Source organism: Harmonia axyridis, chromosome 1 (genome assembly GCF_914767665.1).
Source record: "Harmonia axyridis chromosome 1, icHarAxyr1.1, whole genome shotgun sequence".
In the NCBI taxonomy this organism is placed as follows: Eukaryota; Metazoa; Arthropoda; class Insecta; order Coleoptera; family Coccinellidae; genus Harmonia; species Harmonia axyridis.
The window spans coordinates 3128152-3151403 of NC_059501.1; the positions used below are offsets into that span (position 1 = coordinate 3128152).

At 38.6% G+C, this 23252-nt stretch overlaps 1 protein-coding gene across 2 annotated transcripts in view; it reads right to left on the reverse strand.

Annotated features, from left to right (window-relative positions):
- LOC123674819 (C3 and PZP-like alpha-2-macroglobulin domain-containing protein 8) overlaps window positions 1–23252 on the reverse strand; it is a 223738-nt gene that overhangs the window by 7168 nt on the left and 193318 nt on the right. For both annotated transcript variants that reach the window (XM_045609922.1, XM_045609912.1), the window contains exons 14-20: window positions 20025–20175; window positions 17631–17786; window positions 17084–17311; window positions 12917–13130; window positions 5285–5543; window positions 4721–5057; window positions 3986–4264 (exon numbers count right to left, since the gene is read on the reverse strand). In XM_045609922.1, coding sequence (XP_045465878.1) covers window positions 3986–4264; window positions 4721–5057; window positions 5285–5543; window positions 12917–13130; window positions 17084–17311; window positions 17631–17786; window positions 20025–20175 — 1624 coding nt within the window. The remainder of the gene's footprint in view (window positions 1–3985; window positions 4265–4720; window positions 5058–5284; window positions 5544–12916; window positions 13131–17083; window positions 17312–17630; window positions 17787–20024; window positions 20176–23252) is intronic.

Here is a 23252-nt window from a genome sequence, read left to right on the forward strand (position 1 = left end):
CGAGTAATTAACACCCTAATTAGAGACGAAATTCAGTACCGTTGTGAGAAACTTGTAATTAAGACGTAATTAAGATCTTCTCAATACTGAGTTTGTACTGTATGAGTGTGGCTTTGTAAAAAATTAAGGCACATTATGGAAATCTCAAAATCATTCTACAACTGAAGGTGTTCTCATTGATAATTATTTTTATCAGAATTATGCATGCATATGTTATCCACTTTCAACGTTTTTCTTCAATACAGATGTTTTTTCCCAGCAGGAATAAAAAATTATCAGATTTTGAATGTATTGGCTCCATTCTGAAATCAGTTGTTCTCGATCAATTCTAGTGATCAATAGTTTTTCTTTCGTTTGATTTTCTACACTCGATCGCTATGCAACGCGAAACACGCAATTTGACCCAAGAGGAATGTGCCCAAGCGGTATTTTTGCGAGAAGAAGGGTGGACATACACAAGAATTGCAGAAAGGTTTGGAGTTTCCCATACAATAGTGTCCAGAATGTTGCAGCGATTCAGGGAGACAGGTATGAATGTCCGAAGACCAGGACAGGGTAGACCACGGCTAACAACTGCCATTCAAGAACGTTACTTGAGAGTTTCTCCGTTGAGACAACGGTTTGCAACCGCTCGCCTCCTTCAAAATCAGCTTGAGCAAACCCATGGGGTGCAAATTAGCACTCAGACAATAAGAAATCGCCTCAGAGAATATGATTTAAGGCCTCGTATCGCGGCAAGAGGCCCAGCTCCTACCTCAGCCCATCGAAGGGCGCGTTTGGATTTTGCGATAATAATAATAATTATATTCATTTGCCAAAAATTTTAAACTAAGTATACAATATATATATAATATAACAAATGGTGAATAAATATAAGAAGACCCACATAAGTAAAACTTGTGCGTGGGTAGAATAGTAAATTTAAAAAGTATAACAACAATTGAAAAACTGATCTCCACAGAATTTCAGGAACAACGATGATGACGTACATGAAGAAAACACCTAATTTAGACAATATACTATCAACAACATAATATAACACCAACAATATTCACTGTTCCTGCATCATACCATAGATAGAGCATATCCATTGGGAAGAGGCTGATCGTAGAATAATTTGAGATTTCCATAATGTGCCTTAATTTTTTTGCGCAGTGTAGATGTAAATAATTCAAAAGAGTTTAATTACTACAAATCCGATAGTCAAGGAGAAGAAGACGAAAGGCCAGGTAATCGAATCATACCTCTAGACGATCGATTAACCAAGCCTACATGAATAATCGAGTATATTTTATGAATGCCTCATACAAAAAAAATGTACTCAAAAAGTTTGTATCCACTTCGAACACGGATTTGTCGACCATCTCGCAATCAGTTTCCCCATTCCTTCCAGAGAAAGAACCCGCATCTTTTCGACACAAAAAAAAAGGTCCGAAAAAATTTCGAATATGTTTATGGCACGCAAAAGTTCTTGGGTTCTGGCCAACCGTTATAACGGGAGTTTTCCCCCTCTTTTCAGGAAACCCAGGAGTCGGGAAAACTTTTCCTCTGATCGAGTCTCGATCCAGATGAAATTGCGCTTTCTGGTCGAAGAAATCTCGCCCCGTCCGAAGTTTTTCGACGTTGGCAAGTTTTTCCGAGTTGATAAACTAGTCGCAAAGTCCCACTTCCGTAAAGTTTATCTTATAATTTATAAATGGGGCTGTTTACAGGAGTATGGCGGCAAGTTGTTCGGTTATTGTCGAGTTTGAGAGCTGGGAGAATTTTTCTAGGTCGATACGGGTCGCTTTGATTTCGCAATCTTGAAAGGAATTCGATAGAAGCGAAGTCTCGAAAAGGCTTTTGAAAATTTTGTATATCTATTCGTTCACTTTGACAATACAGGCTTCTGGAAAACTGCTCCATATTTTCAGTTGGGGAAGACATAGGAATCTAAGTTCTCATAAATTTACGAGTTGAAGCCGAAAAATGGTGAACGGCGTTTGTGGGCTTGTCATAAAGTTATTCTTGATTAAACATGTCAGCTTACGAGCCAAATTCTCGTCATTTGCGGGAGGTTTTGATTTTCTGCTTTAATTTGAAGGAAGCTGCAACTCCCAAATACCTATGGTGAGACCGTTATTAGTGAAAGAACGTGCCGAGAGTGGTTTCAACGCTTCAAGAACGATGATTTTGACGTCGAAGACCAGCATGGCAGTGAAAGAGAGAAAGTTTCCGAAGATGCAGAATTGGAGGTATTACTTGCTCAAGACTCGTGTCAAACGTTATAAGAATTGGCAGGATCATTGTAGGTGATGTAACAAGCCACTTCAAAATGCCTGAATGTCATGGGATGATTCAGAAACAAAGAAATTGGCTGCTGTACGAGTTGAAGCCGAGAGATGTTAAACGACGTTTGTTTGCTTGTGAATTCTGCATCGCATTGTGACTGGAGATGAAATATGGGTTCATTACGATAATTTCAAGCGCATAAAATTATGGGGATATCCCGGCCATGCTTCCACGTCGACGACCGAATATTCACGGTTTCAAGGTCATGCTCAGTATTTGATGGGACCAGCATTACAATGGTTGAGCTATAATTGGAAACGTTCAAATGCGTATTCCCATACCACCCGCCGTATTCTTCAGACATTGCTCCCTCGGACTATCACTTGTTTCGATTAATGGCACACGGCCTGGCTGACCAGCACTTCCGGTCTTATGAAGAATGGAAAAATTGGTTCGAATCGTGGATCGCTTGAGAAGATGACAAGTTTTTTCAACGCGGGATTCGTACGCTGCCCGAAAGCTGGGAGAAAGTAGTGGCCAGCGAAGGACAATACTTTGAATCATAAATGTAAAACCAGTTTTTCACAATAAAGCATCGAATTTTGGAAAAAAAAGGCGGAAACAAAGTTGTACGCCTATGCACCTTTCTGATTGGGCACTATGTAATACAAATTTTGTCGTGCATACAGGGTCGTTTTTATGGACGGACCTCAATTTTTTTCCTTCAATGGGAGAGTCAATTTTTTTTAGTTTTTCACTTAAAAAACAAAACATATTTCATACCAACCCTCACTCCGAAAATAGTGATATTTTCCTGATATTCAGCAGTTTTTTGTTCAATTTTAGTCAATATTGGCAATATTTGATATTACAAAGTTATGTCGAGCCCTGTTCGAATTTATTTCAGTTCTAATATTGGAAATGAATTTCTCTCTCAAACGGTACCTACATATATCTGAAATGTATTGATTATATACAGGGTAGGGAAAACAGCTTTCTATTCAAACTACAAAGTTGAGACTCGTCCAGGAAGAAATGAACACCTTGTGTGAACGAATATTTTCATTAAGTAGTGCTAAATCATTCTATACAAAGTTAGATTTATATTCACTATACTCGGAACCAATAATAATTTATGTCATAAAAAATATAAAGTTTGGAATGTTTCAATGAAAGTACGAGACTTAAAGGTGCAATAGAATTGAATAGAATTTTATTGAACAAATCTAACTTGAAAACAACTCGAATAAAACGCAATAAAACATGTTTATTGTAGCTCTGAAGCATTCAAATTTATTGGGTTGTAAATGTAAATTCAGCAATGCTTCTTGTGAACATTTCCGCTGTCGTAAAGTTTTCTTTAAAACAACCTTGGACAACAGATTCATTTTATTTTTAGCACTCTCAAGACATACAATTTTTGCACTGTTTGTCAACCTGTTTGGTTTTATGCGTTCTGAGAAGTTTTCCGAATGAATAAACTAGAGTTCAAAATCTCCTGACTTTACGTCCTTACTTTTTGTCTTTTTTTATTTTTTCCTGAAACTTCTATGTTAAAAATCAAAGCTTCGACCATCTCCCTATTCTTTCGACGTTACGAATACCCAAATCTCCGGAATCAGCCTTAAAATTTCAATCTAAAGGATGTAAAGCACACCATACCCGTCACTTAATATCGACTAGAAAATATTCCTAACCCTAAAACTTCACTTACTTAAAAGAGGCTCCTTGATCGTCTTATCCGTCTCACTCTCATACAGCCAATCTGCAGCATCCCTTCTGGCTATCGAATGCGGCCAGCCGAACTCTCCGTCTTCAGTGGTAGAAGTGTTCCTCAGCTTCTCCATCGCCCAAGCCGAAGTGGCGCTCTTGACCAGGATCAGCGCCAAGGCAACGGCAGCAATAGCCTCTGGTGTCTCGATGTTGGGCAAGCTGTTCTCCAGGAAGATCTTGGCTTTCTGGATAGTCTCGGAGTCTGCGTCCGATTCTATGCCTGGAAGCACAGAAAAATACTCTGGATGAATTGATTGAGGAGATAAATAATACCAGAAGAATCCATGCTCTCCTACTTGGCAAAGATACGTCTCTATATTATAGATATCCAATGCAGGAGCAGATATGGAATCCCATTTGATGAATAAAGCTAGTATGAGGTGGTCATTTGGTCAGATAACAACACTACCAATCGAAACAACAGCATCATATGAAAGATCTTGCCGAGGCCTTAGAGTGTACATATGGAGAATATTACACAACATCTAGAAGTGACTATATTGATATAGCTTCGATTGAATGTAGATTTGATTGACTAGGAACCAGTATTTCAGAAGTGTCTCCAAAAGGATATTCTACTCATTTACTCTATAACATGAAATATTGGATTTCCCACAGTATAACGATTCAAAAACACTAGACTTGAAAAGTTTCAATACGCTAAACATCCACTCACCTATATCATACAACACTATGACAGTTTCAGCTGTCATCTCAGTTACATGCTCGAAAAGAGCTGCATCTTTCGTCAAGTTCCTCTGGTCCTTTGAGTCTAACCTCCCCTGTCCTGCACCCAGCTTCACATCAGCTGGCAATGGTGAAAATCGCCCGTCGTCTTCTTGTCTCAGCTGGACCCACCTCTTGACTGCCTGGATAAGATCAGGATCTACGCCGAAGTGACCCTGGAGCTTAGTTATAGCCTCCAAAATGGAGAGGGTGACCTTGTGGCTCCCTAGCATCTGGTGTTCGCTGAAGGAATTGTCCTGCTTCTTGTAGGAGAGGATGGTTTGGATCTGAAAGAGAATTGAGGGTTTAAATTAAATGTGATCTTCTTGAAAGTTAATAATTAGTGACTGAAGGTTACATACTGTTGAAGAAACAGTTTTTCTTCGAAAATTTATTTATGTGAGAGTTTGGAATGCCTGATGATGACCTAAATTATGTGTATTCTAGCGAGAAAAATTGAATATTTTCTGGAAGTTCTACTTAAAACCACTTTTTTCTGCTTTTGAATACCTACATTCTTTGGCAAGCTATCGAAGGCTTCTTGCTTGGCTGTTTCATTGGCTTTGCTGCCAAGGTGTTGCAGAGACATCAGGGAAGATAGACAAGCTAAGGCTGATGTTAAGCTGCTTCCATCTGGTTTTTGGGCTGGGGTGGGAAGTGCTAAGCCACCTGTAACTGTTAATTGCCCCCACTCTGTTCCAGGTACCACGAATTTTGGGGTGTCTAGATGTAGTACTTGGGAGAAACCTGCCTCTTCGTTAAAGTTCCATACTCTGCAAAAAATCAGCAGATATGAATAAAATTTGTTGTTTCAGTTTTTTAAAGAAATGAACGTATCATTTTTAGAGAAACATTTTTTGAACATGGACCCGCAAAAGCTTCATTCTCAAGATACAGAGTGTTAAAGTTTGATCTTATAGTTACCTTCTGAGCAAGATATACAACTCAAATTTGGCATATATATTCCAATTTGAAGTTTAAATTACGTGATAAAATAAATTTTAATGGGAATCTATAGGGTGATATTTTTTCTAAAGAGTGTACGTTTCTTTCCACCAGAATTTTTTTTTTTGGTAGAACACTGGTAGTTTAATTTAAGAGGAATCACTGGTCCAGTAATGAGCTTTTTGGTTGCTTGTATGTACAAAGGAGTACCACATTGCTACCGCCGTTTTTTCCTAAATTCAAGGCTTCATTGTGATAAACTGGTTTTACATTTATGATTCGAAGTATTGGCCATTGCTGGCCTCTACTCTCTCCCATCTTTCGGGCAGCGTACGAATCCCGCATTGGAAAAACTGGTCATCTTCGATCGATCTAATTTTTACTTTTTCATAAGACCGGAAATGCTGGTCAGCCAGGCCGTGTGACATTGATCGAAACACGTGATAGTCTGAGGAAGCAACGTTTGGAAAATATGGCTGGGTGAGATAAGACTTCCAATTTCAACGTTTCCTAGTATGTCTTACGTTATGTTTACAAATACCTAAGCTTGTTATACAATGACATCTACGATATATTTATTTCGACTACCGCTTACCGCTACAGTCATATAATTACGTAACCGTGAAACTAATGGAAAAAATCCGAATAAACAGCATTCCGAAAAAAAATCCATTTTTTCCAACGAGCCAAAAACACGAGCCCGAGGCAGGGACAGATTAGCGCACCAAAGCCATTAGGATCGCTCTCATCCCTTCGATTCCCCGCTACGGGAAAGAGAATCGAACAAATGGCCTGTTAAATTAAAACAAAAATCCTCTTAGCGCGCGCGGACGTTCGTGGGAGAGATTGATGCGGGCGCACAGCGCGCATGCGCCACGCTCGTCTTTTTCCGGCCGGCCGGCTCTCTTTTTCGCGCCGTTCGGATGACAATTACGTTTGATTGATGAACCGGATCGAAGGCGGCCTCGATTCCGTTCGATTAGGGCTTGCCGGGGAGTCCCCGATGATTGATATCGGGGTAGAAACGCGGACGGGCTGATGGTGAGACTGTTTCGCGATGGTGGGGGAGGGGGGTTGTTGATTGGGATGGAAAGAATTGGATGATGAGGAATGGTCGTAGATTATATTCTTAATGGAGTGGAGTGGGGATGATTTCGAGGAATCTGGAGATAGTGGCTGTCTTGAAGGTTTCAAGAAAAATAAAAAAAAAACAATACCACCGACGTGAGGTCGGGAGCTTTTGACCGCTAGTTCAGTCATGCGTCAATTTCGTCAGAGGAGACAATATATAAGGTGTACTGGTGTACAACTTTGCTAACGCCGTTTTGCAGTAGATGGCTGTAGTGCTAAGTGGTTGTCGAAATAAATAGATCGGAGATGTCATAGGGTACATGTTAGGTATTTGTAAACATAACGCCATAGAAACATTAGTCGATTTGTGTCTGCATCATAAAGTTATTCAAGATTAACCATGTCAGCTTACGAGCCAAATTTTCGTCATTTACGGGAGGTTTTAATTTTCTGCTTTAATATAGAGAAATCTGCGAATGAGGCTCATCGAATGCTCTCAAATGCCTATGGTGAGGCCGCTATTAGTGGAAGAACGTGCCGAAAGTGGTTTCAACGCTTCAAGAACGGAAATTTTGACGTCGAATACCAGCATGGCGGTGGAAGAAAGAAGGTTTTCGAAGATGCAGAATCGCAACAAGCCATTTCAAAATGCCTGAAATTCATGGGAATGATTCAGAAACCACGAAATTGAGTGCTGTACGAGTTGAAGCCGAGAGATATTGAACGGCGTTTGTTTGATTGAGAACAGCTGCTTGCAAGGCAAAGATGGAAAGGATATAAATAAATGAATAAATGAATGAATAAATGAATAAATAAATAAATGAATAAATGAATGAATAAATAAATGAATAAATAAATAAATGGATAACGTCTGTATTCAGAGAAGCCAGTTTATAATATGCCTGGCAATCATGACTTCAAGGACGAAGTCTAGCAAGCTATTCAACGCAACCCTACAATGGTGTACGAAGCCAGACTAATATTGCATAATTTTGATGAAAATTGAAACAACGAGATGCCTGAAATGAAAATCTGATATCTGCATCGCATTGGACTGGAGACGAGAAATGGTTCCATAACGATAATCCCAAGTGAAGAAAATCATGGGGATATCTCGGCCATGCTTCCATGTCGACGGCAAAACCGAATATTCACGGTTCCAAGGTCATGCTAAGTTTTTGCTGGGACAAGCTGGACGTAGTGTATTAGGAGTCGTTAAACACCGTCCTACCCGATCCGCCGGATTCTCCAGTTCCCTCGCGCTATCACTTGATTCGATCAATGGCTCGCGGCCTGGCTGACGAGAACTTCCGGTCTTATGAAGAAGTGAAAAATTTGATGGATTCGTGGATCGCTTCAAAAGATGACCAGATTTTTTTAACGCGGGATTCGTACGCTGCCCGAAAGATGTAAAAAAGTAGTGACTAGTGATCGACAATACTTTGAATCATAAATGTATAACCAGTTTTTCACAATGAAGCGTCGAATTTCGAAAAAAACGGCGGAAGCAAAGTTGTATGCCTATGTAAAAGGGAAAGAAATTTGGCTTTAATGAAGTATTGATTGCCGAGGTTTAAGCATTTTTTGAAAACAAGGACGAGTATTTCTACAGAATAGATATTTTAAAGTTAAAGGAGCGTTAGAGCCAATGTATTACTCTAGAAAATGACTATAATAATAAAAAAAAATCTAAGAAAACATTGCAAGAAGTGCATATACGGTCAGGCAGTTTTCAACAATAAAATTGACGTATGAATGATGAATGGGCGCTAAAAAGCTTTCGATATAAATGCTTTCCCCATTTTTTCAAGAATTTTCCTTCTCAAATTACTGCATGAATAATTGCAAGAAGCAATCTGTATAGAGTTGAGAAAAACTCAATTAAGTCCTTTCGAATCCAACATAACAATATCATTTAGTTCATCAAACGAAAAATGAATTAATCTTTCAACTAACATCGAAAATTACGAAAATAAACACACTTATATAATTCGAAAGGATATTCAACCCATCTCAAAACCTCCAAACCCACCTCATACACCAAAACCCCACATTCCCAAATCCAACCAACCCCCGCCCCTAACCCCTTCAACATCCTCTGGCAATCCGGCCTTTTTTCCCACAAGAATCCATCCCAAAATCAGAGCGCGCCTTTAAAACCGTACGGTTATCCCACACACACACACATCCCCGCAACGATACGCTAGCACGCAACGCAACGCGCGACTGATAGCCGACAGTAAAAAAAAAAAAATAAAAAAACGCGTCGGCTATCAGTTATCGGTATAGAACCGGATCCGCCGAAATTTATCCGAGGCCCGAATAGCGTCGGGTTTTCCGAAGATTAATGCGGTATATCGACGCCGCAATTTGTACGTTTTCCGGTGGGTGGAGGGGGGGTTCTTTATCCGAAAAAAAAACGTAATTTCGTAGAACGTTGGCTGTTACCGCCGTTCGCGACTGAGGCCTAGCTAGGTTCGTGGATTCCCGAGTTGAAAGGCTGGAAATGGATCCGTTTAGAAAGAGGATGGTGGTTCGTTATTTTCTATGGAGGAGGTAATGATAGGAGTTTTAGAGAGAGGATTGGCGCGAATCGGTGTGAATCGGAGACCATTCGCCAATTTGTTACCGTTTCGTTTTCGCTTAAAATCAATGGATCAATTTTATCAAATTTTTAAGAATGTATTAGCTGATGCCAGCACTCTTTGTACGGTATCTTTGGCCTTGGTTTTTTCTGCTGCTGAATACTGTTATTCTAGATTATTGTATTTCTAGATTATCTTCAAAATCAATAGAACAAATATTTGAAATATGTGGCATAAAATTGTTATTTCCTAATGACACAAACCTTAAAATTGTGACAGTCTATAGATCACCTATCTTAGAGAATTTACAGCAATTTCTTGTAGAGCTTGATCATATTTTGGAAGAGCTGTCCTTAGACAGTGGAAGCATTATATTATGTGGCGATTGGAACTTGAATTTCTTTAGCAATTCTGTTTATAAAAGTGAGATGTTGGATATATTATCATCATATAATATTAGTGTCCTTACTAACGAAGTTACCAGATATGGTGCTCAATCTAACTCTTGCATTGATTATATGTGTAGCAATATTGATAGGGAGTATATAGTTAAGTCAGAGGTATGTGCAAATGGACTATCTGATCATACTTCTCAGATATTAACACTTAATACTAAAAAAGCCTTGAATAATGATAATGAACGATATTGTAGAATTTTCAACTCGCCTAATTATAACACTTTCTATTATTATATTTCTAAGGAGTGCTGGGAAGGTGTACAGAATGCAGATTCTCTTGATGAAGCATTTCATGAATTCGTAGGTGTCCTTTCTTACTACATTGATGTATCTTTTCCATTACAGAAAACAACTGTTAGGAGGGCTAATTCTAAGCCCTGGATAACCTGCGGTATTAGGGTATCATCTAAAATGCTTAGGCATTTATATATGCTTAAGTGTTCAAATCCTGAAGTTTCGAATATTATTTTCTATAATAAGTATAAAAGACTATATAAGAAAATTCTGCTGGCAGCTAAAAGACAGTACTTTGCTAAGTTTTTCAGGCAGGCTTCAAACAAATCAAGGGCTGTTTGGGCAATGATTGGTAAGAATATAGGTTCGGCTGTTAAAGTAAGACGTGATAAACATGAATTGTTGATTGGTGACAGGTTGGTGGATGATCCTTGCCAGGTCTCTAATTATTTCAATGATTATCTTATTAATATAATACAGGAAATAAATGATAAGATTCCAAATAAAAATTCGAACAAACAGCCAACCAATAGGGTGAGTTCTTCGGTGTTTATTTTTCCAGCAACAGAGTCAGAGGTTTTTAATATTATACATGACTTAAAGAAATCAAATTCGTCAGGTATTGATCAAATAACAGGGAATATTTTGAAGAATATTTATCCATATATTGTCCCAATATTAACCATTTTGATAAATAGATCTTTATCTGATGGAGTTTATCCGAATATTCTGAAAATTGCGAAAATAAGAATGGTACATAAAAAGGGTGATAAGAAGTTAGCGCAAAATTACCGACCAATATCCTTGCTGTCGACAATATCAAAAGTTTATGAACGTCTTATATTCAACAGAATGTTGTCGTTCCTTCAAAAACACACTATAATGTCCAACTGTCAACATGGATTTAGGAAGGGACGGTCAACACAATCGGCAATTATGAATTTTATTGAAAGACTTTATGAAAGTATGAATGATGGGAACAAGTGCCTTGCTGTCATGATGGACCTCAGTAGGGCATTTGATTTGGTACCCCATGATTTACTCCTCTATAAAATGAAGTGTTTGGGATTTAGAGGTATCGTCAATCAACTAATTGAATCTTATTTAAAAAATAGAGTACAGATGGTAGAAATTAACGGAATAAGATCTTCGTTCCGGGATGTGGAGTGCGGTGTACCTCAGGGTTCAGTTTTGGGACCGCTATTATTTCTCCTATTTGTGAATGACTTGCCTGACATCATGGATTGTCCTCTTGATTTGACAATGTTTGCAGATGACAATACATTGCTATGTTCTGACCTAACCACGAATGGAGCTGTAGAAAGGGCAAAATTGCGCTTACATGGTTTATCTGAATGGTTCGATAGCAATCGTCTATTTCTAAATACCGATAAAACTGCCTTTATTAGCTTCACACTTAAAAACACAGCTGAATATATCAATAAAAGTTCACTGATAAGAGTCAAAAATAGATCGATTCAACAGGTCCATTCGGCAAAATTTTTGGGTGTCATTATTGATGCGAACCTATCGTGGTAACAGCATTTAGATGAATTGTGTAGATTGCTTTCGGGGATTTGTTATGCCCTGTTCAGATTGAAACAACTCACTGATGGGGATATATGCCTTTTATATTATAATGCACACTTTAAATCGAGAATATTGTATGGTATTTTGTTTTGGGGGGCTTCTGTACATTGGAGAAGAGTCTTTAGACTTCAGAAGAAAGCGCTAAGGTATGTGGCAGGTGTATCAAGCCGTACATCATGTAGATCTTTGTTCAAGAAATTTAAAGTGTTGCCATTGGCAAGTTTGTATATATTGGAGATTTTGATTTATGTTAGAAACAATTTGAGTTCATTTAATAGGAATAATTTTTGTCATAAATATGACACGAGGTCTTCTAATGATTTTGTGATACCTCAGCACTCCATTTCTGCCTTTGAAAAAAGTCCCAAATACATGGGGGTCAAATTGTTCAATGCTTTGCCAGCTTCACTGAAAAATTTGAAGGATGAGAAAATATTCAAGACCTCACTCTCTGAATTGTTGTTATCTAAATGTATTTATAGTGTTGATGAATATATGCGGAAGATAAATTAGCTTAATTTAGGTTATTTTTTGTATTTGACATATCCTATACCTATAGTTGTTGCTGTTGTATATATAATTGATATTGTGTATATGATGTAATAATGGTCTAAAGGATAAATATATATTATTATTATTATTATTATTATTATTCTATATGGTTGAATAGTGCTCATGTTCCTAAAATTGATGCACAGCTTAACGTTCCTATGAGAATTATCAGTGGAACTATTAGATCTATACCTTTACATTGGTCACCAGCACTATCACATATTTGGGTTGTAGTCAAGAAATCCTGGAATATATTTTATTTCTACTCGAACTTATTACCAATTGCATCTTATTTCCCAGATACCAATCCAAAATTTGACACGCAATTTTTGGAGCTTAGTACTAGCGAAAAAAAATGCTATAGCACTGACGGTGCCTTCTTTGTGCTAGGCCGGTTACTTGATTGATTCTCGAAAGCAAAGATATTTATAAGTAACAACTCCACTTATGCTGACAAAGAAGAGTACAGTTAAAAGATTCAAACAACAAAACTTTGGTATCGCAGAAAGAGTTTAATGAAAAGGGCTATAAAGAACTTTACACTTGCCTAAGAAATGAATGATTTGCTACCTTGTTCGATGGGTTGTTTTATCATTTGGAGATTCAAGTATGATAGTTTTGTTAGTATTTTATTTGAATTCAATATTCAACTCGTTATTTCAATTAATAGCCTCATTTTATGATAAGAGATAGAGAAAAAAACCAACTCACCGAAACTCTGCTAAATTGAGCCAAGACGACGAGAAACCGAGCTGTTGTATCTTGACCTTCTTGTCCATCTTCCACGTGAGCAGTGTGTTGTTCTTCGGTATAGAACCCTTTCCAAAGACTATGACGTCATTCTCCCACATCACCCAGAAAGTCCTCCATTCGTCTTCTGATAGAATGCCAGGAGTTTCGGTGCTGTTTAGTTGTACAGCATAACCTGCAAAAATAAGATTATTTATTTGAGTTATTCAGGGTACCAACAATGGAAAAATCGTATTTATCTTAGACTAATGTGTACAGTATTCATTATGCATATTATATTGACTTAAGCAATAAGCGATAAATAGAGGTAAAGAGAATCTGCTACATACGGACTTCAGCTCAACGATGAGTGAAAAGTCACGATAGAATACCTCAGGGAATTACATAGTTCTATAGTCTTTATGGGTAGAAAGAAGTTTTATCATTGTTCATTATATGACGCGACCTAATTTTAAGCATTTGTTAGTGGTGTTGGACTTGAAATCATATAGTCAGGGGTCTCTATTGACATGAGAGTGCCGTAATACCATGAAGCAAGTGGCCAGAGGCAATAAAGTAACTCTATTATGGATACCGGGGTATCCATGTAGGAAATGTAGAAGCCGATGAACTTGCAAAAAGGGTATCAAGGTTGACACCTGTTGGTATAATGAGCCCTTCTGAGGGCTTGGAAAATACCAATACAAGACAGCGGTCTAACAATGGGAGAGGAACAATAGGATAATCCTCTGGAGGAATACTCAGACTCTTGCTCATGCAATGAAATTGTGGTGCTTTAACCACCTGAAGCTACCATTAGCTGAGCTTTGGGTTATTGTGGGATTGCTGACAGTCTGTACAAATACCTTTTGTGCCGCATGAGTAAGTCAGCAAATGAGATCTTCTACAATTAGTACATAGATGTTAAAGATGTTTAACTGAAATCAATGACTACGAAATAATTTAAACAATCGCACCACTTCGTTTTCCACTATTTCAATTCGAAATAGGCTCCCATAAAAAATCAGAATCGACAGAAAGAATTCCATGAAGAACGTCAATCACCGCAACAAAAGATCCAAGTTAACCACCATCAATCTTCCCCCTTCAGCCCGACGCTGATCCCCTTGCGGAAAAACCCCGCAGATTTTCCCCGGTCGACCGACCGACGTCTCGGAAAAGCGTGTCACTACAAGGTCCACCGCGGCGGGACGGAATTTTGTTTCTTGTCAGTTGAACACAAAAAGCCGGCCGCTGCCAGAGTCTCGGATGACAAACGTATGGGGACATCTCTCGGTCCGACGATAATATGAGCTAACCTACGTCACTTTTCCGTGAATAATAATATTTTCTCCGGGGATTTGGTCGTGTTTTGTACGGCAGGCTGGCGGTGCTGGTTCTTTATTCGACGAGCGAGCGGGAGCTGGATTAGGGTTTTTTTTTGAATTTGTATGAAGGGAGAAGGAGACGGTGTATGAAGGATGATATTGTTGGAGTTGTGGCGGTGTGATGTTCTTGTGGTGTACTGCGTGTTTAGGGAGCTTTAGGTTGAATTAGATGCGAGGGTTGTGGATTTGTAGGTGACAGAATAATTAGAAGGAGATTCTTTATGAAGGGTGTTTTTTTTAGAGCTATAGAACTTTAAATTGCAACTAAACAACGATGGATTATTCGATTGACATGAATTTTATTTATCCGCAAGATAATCTTGTGGCATTACATTTTAAATATGATTTCTGGCATATGACCGCCACGGCTGGCTCGGATGTAGTCCAATCTGGACGTCCAATTTTCGATGACTTTTTCCAACATTTATGGCCGTATATCGGCAATAACACGGCGAATGTTGTCTTCCAAATGGTCGAGGGTTTGGCATAGACCAATGACTTCACACACAGCCCCACAGAAAGTAGTCTAGCGTTGTTAAATCACAAGATCTTGGAGGCCAATTCACAGGTCCAAACCGTGAAATTAGGCGGTCACCAAACGTGTCTTTCAATAAATCGATTGTGGCACGAGCTGTGTGACATGTTGCGCCGTCTTGTTGGAACCACAGCTCCTGGACATCATGGTTGTTCAATTCAGGAATGAAAAAGTTAGTAATCATGGCTCTATACCGATCACCATTGACTGTAACGTTCTGGCCATCATCGTTTTTGAAGAAGTACGGACCAATGATTCCACCAGCCCATAAGGCGCACCAAACAGTCAGTTTTTCTGAATGTAACGGTGTTTTGACATACACTTGAGGATTAGCTTCACTCTAAATGCGGCAGTTTTTTTGTTGACGTAGCCATTCAACCAGAAGTGCGCTTCATCGCTAAACAAAATAAAATGGACGTAGTACGCGATACGTATTCCGCACAGAACCATTATTTTAGAAATAAAATTGCACTATTTGCAAGCGTTGTTCAGGCGTGAGTCTATCTATGATGAATTGCCAAACTAAACTGAGAATAAATCACTTAACAGCTGTTGAATCGGTTGCCATCTTGAACAGTAATGCCAACTTAAAGTTATATACCTCGAAAACAAACACCCGTTACAATGGAAGACACCTGATTTTCCAATAAAATTTTTGCATAGTTGCTTTTGGAATAAATCCGTTTTTCCAATATGAACAATATGGAAATGTTTTTCGTATCAGCCTCAAATTTTATTTCCAACCCCTTCTACAACAAAACCTTCCAAGACAAACCTACCAATTCAGCAATCTACAAGAAACCATTCAATCTTCAACGGACCCTATCCCATCCAACCTCCTCCAAAACAACCCCCCAAAAAGAACGAGTCACCCTTCACTCAACCCCTCAAGGGACTCCATCTACAAGTTGTACTTTCGAAACCGACCCTCATCAAGTGGTTGTATTCCATTAACGCCCTCTAGGGCCGGATTTAGCCCTTTTCTGGCCAGGTGCGGTTGATAATCAATTTGGGCCCATTACCGTGGGCCCCCGGTTCCCAATTAGGGAGTAGCGTCCGTTTCGACGTCGCGACGCCATCGAGGCGTCTCGCGCGCCGGGCGGTGGAACGGATACGGGCCATTAACTGCCAGGCGTTGGGAGTATCCGTAGATTGTTTGGGAGTTGAAGGATGAGAAGGTCTTGTCTACAGGAAGAGTAGTCCTTGAGACATAGTTTTTAACGGGTTAAAAAAATTCGATAAAAAACGGTCAAACAAACTGGACATAAAAAATTGGACAAATAAACTGGACATAAAAATTGGGCAAATTAACTGGACATGAAAATTGGACAAACAGATTGAACATAAAAATTGGGCAAACACACAAGGCAAAAAAATTGGACAGGAAAAACCTGTCCTTGTCTGGACGAAAATAAAACGTAGTGTGGGAGACATTTTTGAGCAGGCGTTTATTAAACAGAATTTATGACGAATTCGTGTCTAGATTCGAGAGTTTTCATTCATTTAGCATTAAAAAAGATTTGTATAACGAAAAACGAAAGAAATTTGAGATTTTCTTGGTAGAGTCTGATCTTGAAGGCCGTGGTTGAGCTCGTTAATGGGCAAAACACGACCATGGGTTTCGTAAGTATGACCGTTCGAAATTTTGCATGTGTATATAGAATAACAACTTAAAATCTCGCGGGCAATTTTATTCCTGTCACACAAGGGTTGAGTAGAGCAGAATATGCATGAGCATAACTGGACTCCGCCTTTTTTCACAATAAATCAAATTAGCTAATAACTAAAATAAGATAAGATAAGAATTATTGTAACTTTTTTGTGAAAATAAAGACATTATTATTATTATTATTATTATAATCACAACTGAAAAGAATTCAAAAAGAATATCGAATGAAAGAAATTGCCCAATATTGCCGTGACTATAAAACTGAAGGAGTTGAGATTTTATGTTTGGATATGAAATAACGAAATAGTTGTTACAGGGTGAAGATAACTCACAAAAAAATAAAATGAAATATAAATAATTTGCTAAAATTGATCACACGAATATAGTAAAAAAAAATTCGGTATGATTTATGTCTCAACGATAATATATAATGCCCAATCAACTTCAAGATGAGAATATTTTGCAGAAATGATCGAAATGCGTTTTGTGATATCACAAATAATATCAAGACAAAGAAAAATTTAAATATGAACATTTTAGAAGATCCTTAGACTCACCATGTTTACCGCGTCCAATCCAAGTCACAGTGTTGTCAGAATCGCCGATAGCTATCCTATAGGTCCTGTCAGAAGTCTCTTGAGCATCGCTCAGCGCGATCTGTACAGGTCCAACCCTTCTGGAGGGCGAATTACCAACCCTCAGTTCCAGCACAACACCCTGCCTATTCCTCGGTGCTGCCATCCATTCGTACCTGTAGTTGTCGGTTGTTGAAATTAAGAGGTTTTCTGAAAATAGAAGGAGTTCGATAAAACAAGAAGAATGAGATGAAAGTTGATCCACAATATTATGGAAGGTTGACCAGTAGATGTTTTTTTAGATAAACCAAAGGTGAACAAGAAATGAAACAACAATAGCAATGAATTCATGATAACAATAAGAATTGAATAAATGAAAGAATATTTTTTCATTCAACAAAACTAAAAAAAGAAGAAGAGAATAATACTTATGGGTTCTCCAAATGAGAATTTGATGTAAAGTATTATTAACTGATTACCAAATATAAGAGTTAGAATCGATAATATAAGAATTGTAATAAAAACTTACCATTTGCACAGAAGTAGGCGCTTTCTGTATCTGTTTGAACTATCCCTTCGGGATGCACTTTGACAGTAGCTGATCTTATGACAGCGCCAGTTATAGTCGTATTCACTGCTCTTTCAGAACCTTCACATGAAGAGCTGGTGTAGCCATTCACCTCGACTATGGAAAGTGATAAATTAGTCACAAACATTGGCACTGAAGATGTTAACTAAATACTGATTTACTACTATTCCAAGTAGTTACATATGTTAACACCACTGTTAAAAATATCTTCTACGGAAATGAAGTATTAATTATGCTCTTAGTGTATTCGTCTTCAATTGATTTTGCGATAATATTTGTGTTCTAATTTTGAAGCTCTATTTTGTGAAGATCTAGTCTAGTATGTATTTGGTGTACAACTTTGCTTCCCCCGTTTTGAAATAGATGGCTGTAGTGGTAAGTGGTAGTCGAAATAAATAGATTGCAGTATTTGTAAACTTGTAAGAATTGACAGGATCATTGGGAGTTACGCAGAAGTAATTTAAAAATGCCTGAAAGTCATAGAAATGGGTCCGTACGAGTTTAAGCCGAGAGATGTTGAAGTTGAACGGGGTTTGTTTCCTTGTGAACAGCTGCATGCAAGGCAAAGGCGGAAAGAATTCCTGCATCGCATTGTGACTGAAGACGAAAAATGGGTTGATTACGATAATCCCAAGCGCAGAAAATCATGGGGATATTTCGGTCATGCTTCCACGTCGACGGCCAAACCGAACATTCACGGTTCCAAGGTAATGCTCAGTATTTGGTGGGACCAGCTCGGCGTAGTGTATTTTGAGTTGTTGAAACATATAAAGAAGTAAAAAATTTGATCAATTCGTGGATCGCTCCAAAAGATGACCATTTTTTTCAACGCGGGATTCTTACGCTGCCCGAAAGATGGGAGAAAGTAGAGACCAGCGATGGACAATACTTTAAATCATGAATGTAAATCCAGTTTTTCATAATAAATCCTCTAATTTCGGAAAATAACGGCAGAAGCAGAGTTGTACGCCTCTGTACTTAATCCAAGTGCGCAAAATGAATTCTATCCAATAAAACAGTCTCACCCAACAGAATAACTCTCATTACGCCATCCAGCCACTCAAATTCATCGGAAAACGCCAAACTTTTCCGCGAAATTTTCCCATTTCCCCCAAATCGTCTAATTCGATCGGGCCAGACATGTAAATTCGTCGGAGCAAAGCCGGAAAACTCCTGTCGCAGGCTGAGAGCGAGAGAACGCTCGCTAAATCGCATTTACCGACGTCAACCTTCCTCCTCCCCTCTCTCTCAACGCGATTAAGAAAGTTATCACTCCCGCCGAAAGAAGTTAAATATGGCGCTTTTGAATTATGAACCCCCAAATTGAAGTCATCCATCGCCACGGCAGGGAGGTTGACGTCCGCCCGCGGGGCCGTGGGGGAAGACTCGCCTTCATCAAGTCACTTAATAAATCACCCCGCCTGCATTCCAGCCGGATTTACTGTCGCTGGAAGCGAGGTGGTAGAAGTCGGAGGAACCCTCGGTGCGCGTTTATTACGTTCGCTGTTCGGGAGGTTAGTTCATCATTGCTGATTGTGCATTTGACTAAGGTGAAATTTATTCATTCATTCATTTATTGACAAAGATTAACATTCGTTTCATATCTTTGATGTTTTTATTTTTTCGAGTATTTAATTTTATTTCTATATCTATTTATTATTTTAGTTTTTAATTGAAAATTCAAATAAATGATTATTTGATCAATCTATCTATTTATTAATTCTATTTGTTTTTTGGAAATTATAACTGTTATTATTATTACTGTCTATTCATGAGAAAAATAAGTTCTTACAATCAAATACCCATTTACTTATTCATTAGTATTATATCTACATTTACTTATGCATCTATCATTTTTAATTTGGGTTTCCTATGGCTGTTGATATAATAACTTTCGTGGAGACTAGAAATGTTCACAGTTATGTTGATCAATGGGCCAAATCTGGCCAGCAGTTTTGAAGTTGTAGCCTACTTCTTAATAACTGGAAAAATACCGATATCATCAGATTCAAACTTGCCACGGTGCTAATCCAAAATTTCATAAAGATCGTTCAATTGAAAGATCAGAAAGATTCTTGGAACATTCAATATCTCAGGACCTCTTCACTACATTCGGCTTAAATTTCATTTCAAAATTGGGAGTAGGATGAAGAAATGAAGAATATGGAAATTCAACTTCTTAGCTTTGCATGTCCGAAAGGAAAATGAGAAATCATTTCAACATAAAGTGAATGAACATCGATTCCGTTAGATATCATTATCAAATCTATCATCAATAAATGCAGTGAAAAACCAATCTACAATATAGAGTTAAATTGAAATATGTAAACTTACCCGTCATATTTTTGAGACCTGGTGTCGTTACAAGAAGTCGAACCACTAGAGAAGTAGCACCTCTGGGTCCCAACCTCAATCTTTCGGTCACATAGAGCAATCCGTTGCTGAGAAATTGAGCTCCTTCACTTAGAGCCAACAATGCTGTAACCTGCAACGAAGAAACAGTTTTTTGTATACAGCCGTTGGAATCTTTCAGGAAAAAATGCGATTTATTTCTTATTTCCTTTTTTTTTTGGTAGTCCAGGATCTTTGTAGAATGTTTGGAAACTTTGGATTTTGAATTTGAATATAGTGCGCGAAGATGCGCAATCATCGTAAATATTCAAGCGCAAGTTTTGAATAACCAGAATGAAACCCTTCATATCGGTTCTATTTTCGTAGGCCTTTGTTGAGGCCATATTTGTACACCCAAGCACGTTGGCAATAGACAGGAACAGGTATTAGTCACTAGTAGCCAGGTCACTATAGGATGGATGTATAAGAACTTCCCACTGGTGTGACCAGCACGGCGTAGTGTATTATGAGTTGTTAAAACAGACTAAATCATCGTCATCGATGACGTCAGAACAATGGCAGGAGGACAGTGGATGAGATTAGCAACAGATCGTATAGCATGGAAAAACCTGGAAGAAACATATATCCGACAATGGACGAACACAGACTGGAGAAGAGGAAGAAGAAAACCGACTAAGACAATCACAGGCGATCGTTATCGAATGCGTTCGAGCTGAGCATTGAAGCACAAACGGTCGCAATACAACGAGAGACATGATAAAGTGATCCCATGTTGCGAAAATGGTCAAGACATATTTGGAAACATTGTGGTGGCAAGCCCTACCCCACCCGTCGTATTCTCTAAACGTTGCTTCCTCGGAATATCACTTGTTTCGATCAATAATACACGGCCTGGCTGACCAGCACTTTCGGTCTAATGAAGAAGTAAACAATTGGATCAATTCGTGGATGGCTTCAAAAGATGACATGTTTTTTCAACACGGGACAATACTTTGAATCATAATAGTATAATCAGTTTTTTACAATAAAGCCTCGAATTTCGGACGAAAACGGAGGCAGAGTTCTACGACTATGTAGTTGAAAAAAAAAAGCGAGAAATACGAAATTACTTCTATCCCAACCTAATATTAAACTAGAAATTAAAAGAAAACTTCAAGGCACTTTCAACTACCCCTTTTTTTCATCCACCCACACCCCCAGACGGCCACAAAAAAAATCAACGATGTTAAACATCGTTTCCATTTAAACGGCCGTCGGCACCGTGAAACAACGGGAAGCGAAAGAATTAACTGGTGGGATAAAGCGCCTCCGAAATTGAAATTCTCACCTACCCCTAGCCTTTGCCAACCCTCCGGTAAAGGGCTGCCGGCCCGAACAAAGCGAATGATGAAAATGTAACTCGTTTTCCGTCGACTACATCGTTAGGCACACCGGCACACAAAGTGCAGATTATTTCGGGGACCGAAAAAAATCAACCCCCTCCACCCCCCTCTACTCTGGGCCAATTAAAACTCGCGCCAACGTGGCAACGTGGCGGGGCCCTAGGGGCCCAAATAAAATTACCGAATTCCATAATAATTTTCGGTTATACTAGAAGGCTCTTTTAATTTTCGCCCTGGCGGTACCTAATTAAGGGCGGGGGGTGGCGTTTACGGGAGTCCCGCGGGACGTTGGGACCGTTATTAAAAATTATATCGCGGGATGTTGGAGGAGATGGGAGGGTCTCAATATTCTCGGCGGCGAGATGAATATTTATAGGTATGCTGGCAATTTGGGAAGTTTTAATTGGAAAATTCGGGATAGTTTCGAGTTGGCGGTGAAGAAGGGAGGTTTAAGGGTGGTGGTTGTAGGTATCTTCTGCTTTCCTGGGAATCTGAAGATGAGCGCTTATTTCTCTAGTAGGTTATGATCCGTTTTCGTTTCTAGTAACGGGTGTTTTTTTTCGAGGTATATAACTTTAAGTTGGCATTTCTGTTCAAGATGGCGACCAATTCAACAGCTGTCAAGTGATTTCTTCTCAGTTTGGTTTGGCAATTTATCATAAATAGAATTACACCTGAACAACGCTTGCAAATAGTGCAATTTTATTTCGAAAATAATGGTTCTGTGCGTTTAGCGATGAAGCGCACTTCTGGTTGAATGGCTACGTCAACAAACAAAACTGCCGCATTTGGAGTGAAGCTAATCCTCAATTGTATGTCGAAACACCGTTACATCCAGAAAAACTGACTGTTTGGTGCCCTTTATGGGCTGGTGTAATCATTGGTCCGTACTTCTTCAAAAACGATGATGGCCAGAACGTTACAGTCAATAGTGATCGGTATAGAGCCATGATTACTAACTTTTTCATTCCTGAATTGAACAACCATGATGTCCAGGAGCTGTGGTTCCAACAAGAGGGCGCAACATGTCACACAGCTCGTGCCACAATCGATTTATTGAAAGACACGTTTGGTGACCGCCTAACTTCACGTTTTGGACCTGTGAATTGGCCTCCAAGATCTTGTGATTTACCACAGCTAGACTACTTTCTGTGGGGCTATGTAAAGTCATTGGTCTATGCGGATAAGCCACAATCCGTTGACCATTTGGAAGACAACATTCGTCGTGTTATCGCCGATATACGGCCACAAACAAAAAAAGTCAGCCGTGGCAATCATATGCCAGAAATAATATTTAAAATGTAATGCCACAAGATTATCTTGCGGATAAATAAAATTTATGTCAATCGAATAATCCATCGTTGTTTTATTGCAATTTAAAGTTCTATAGCTCTAAGAAAAACACCCTTTATAATCCATTTTATGCAAGTGTCGTGCTTATTAATGTCAGTTTATAATGTTGAAGTTTTTTTTTTGGGCTTTTTGATTGTATGAAAAAGGATTTTCTGTCAAGGTTGGGTAACCAACTGACTTTCAATTTAATAGAGAGTGGGTATAGTAATTGAAATGTATTCACGTTAATGATTAATTTCAAATTACAATTTGTTAGTTCACCGCGCACAATTCAATACACCGGAATATTTGATTTAGGCATTCATTAATTCAACAGTTGAAATAGTCTACCAATAAAATTCCTTCATTACTTCCTCATTTTTGTCATATTTATTAACAGTATTCATTTTATTTCATTAGTAGCTGCATTCACGTTCGGTGGAGATTAATTTCACCTCGCCAATTTTTCATTTTTTTTGTTGCTCTGATTTTTTGT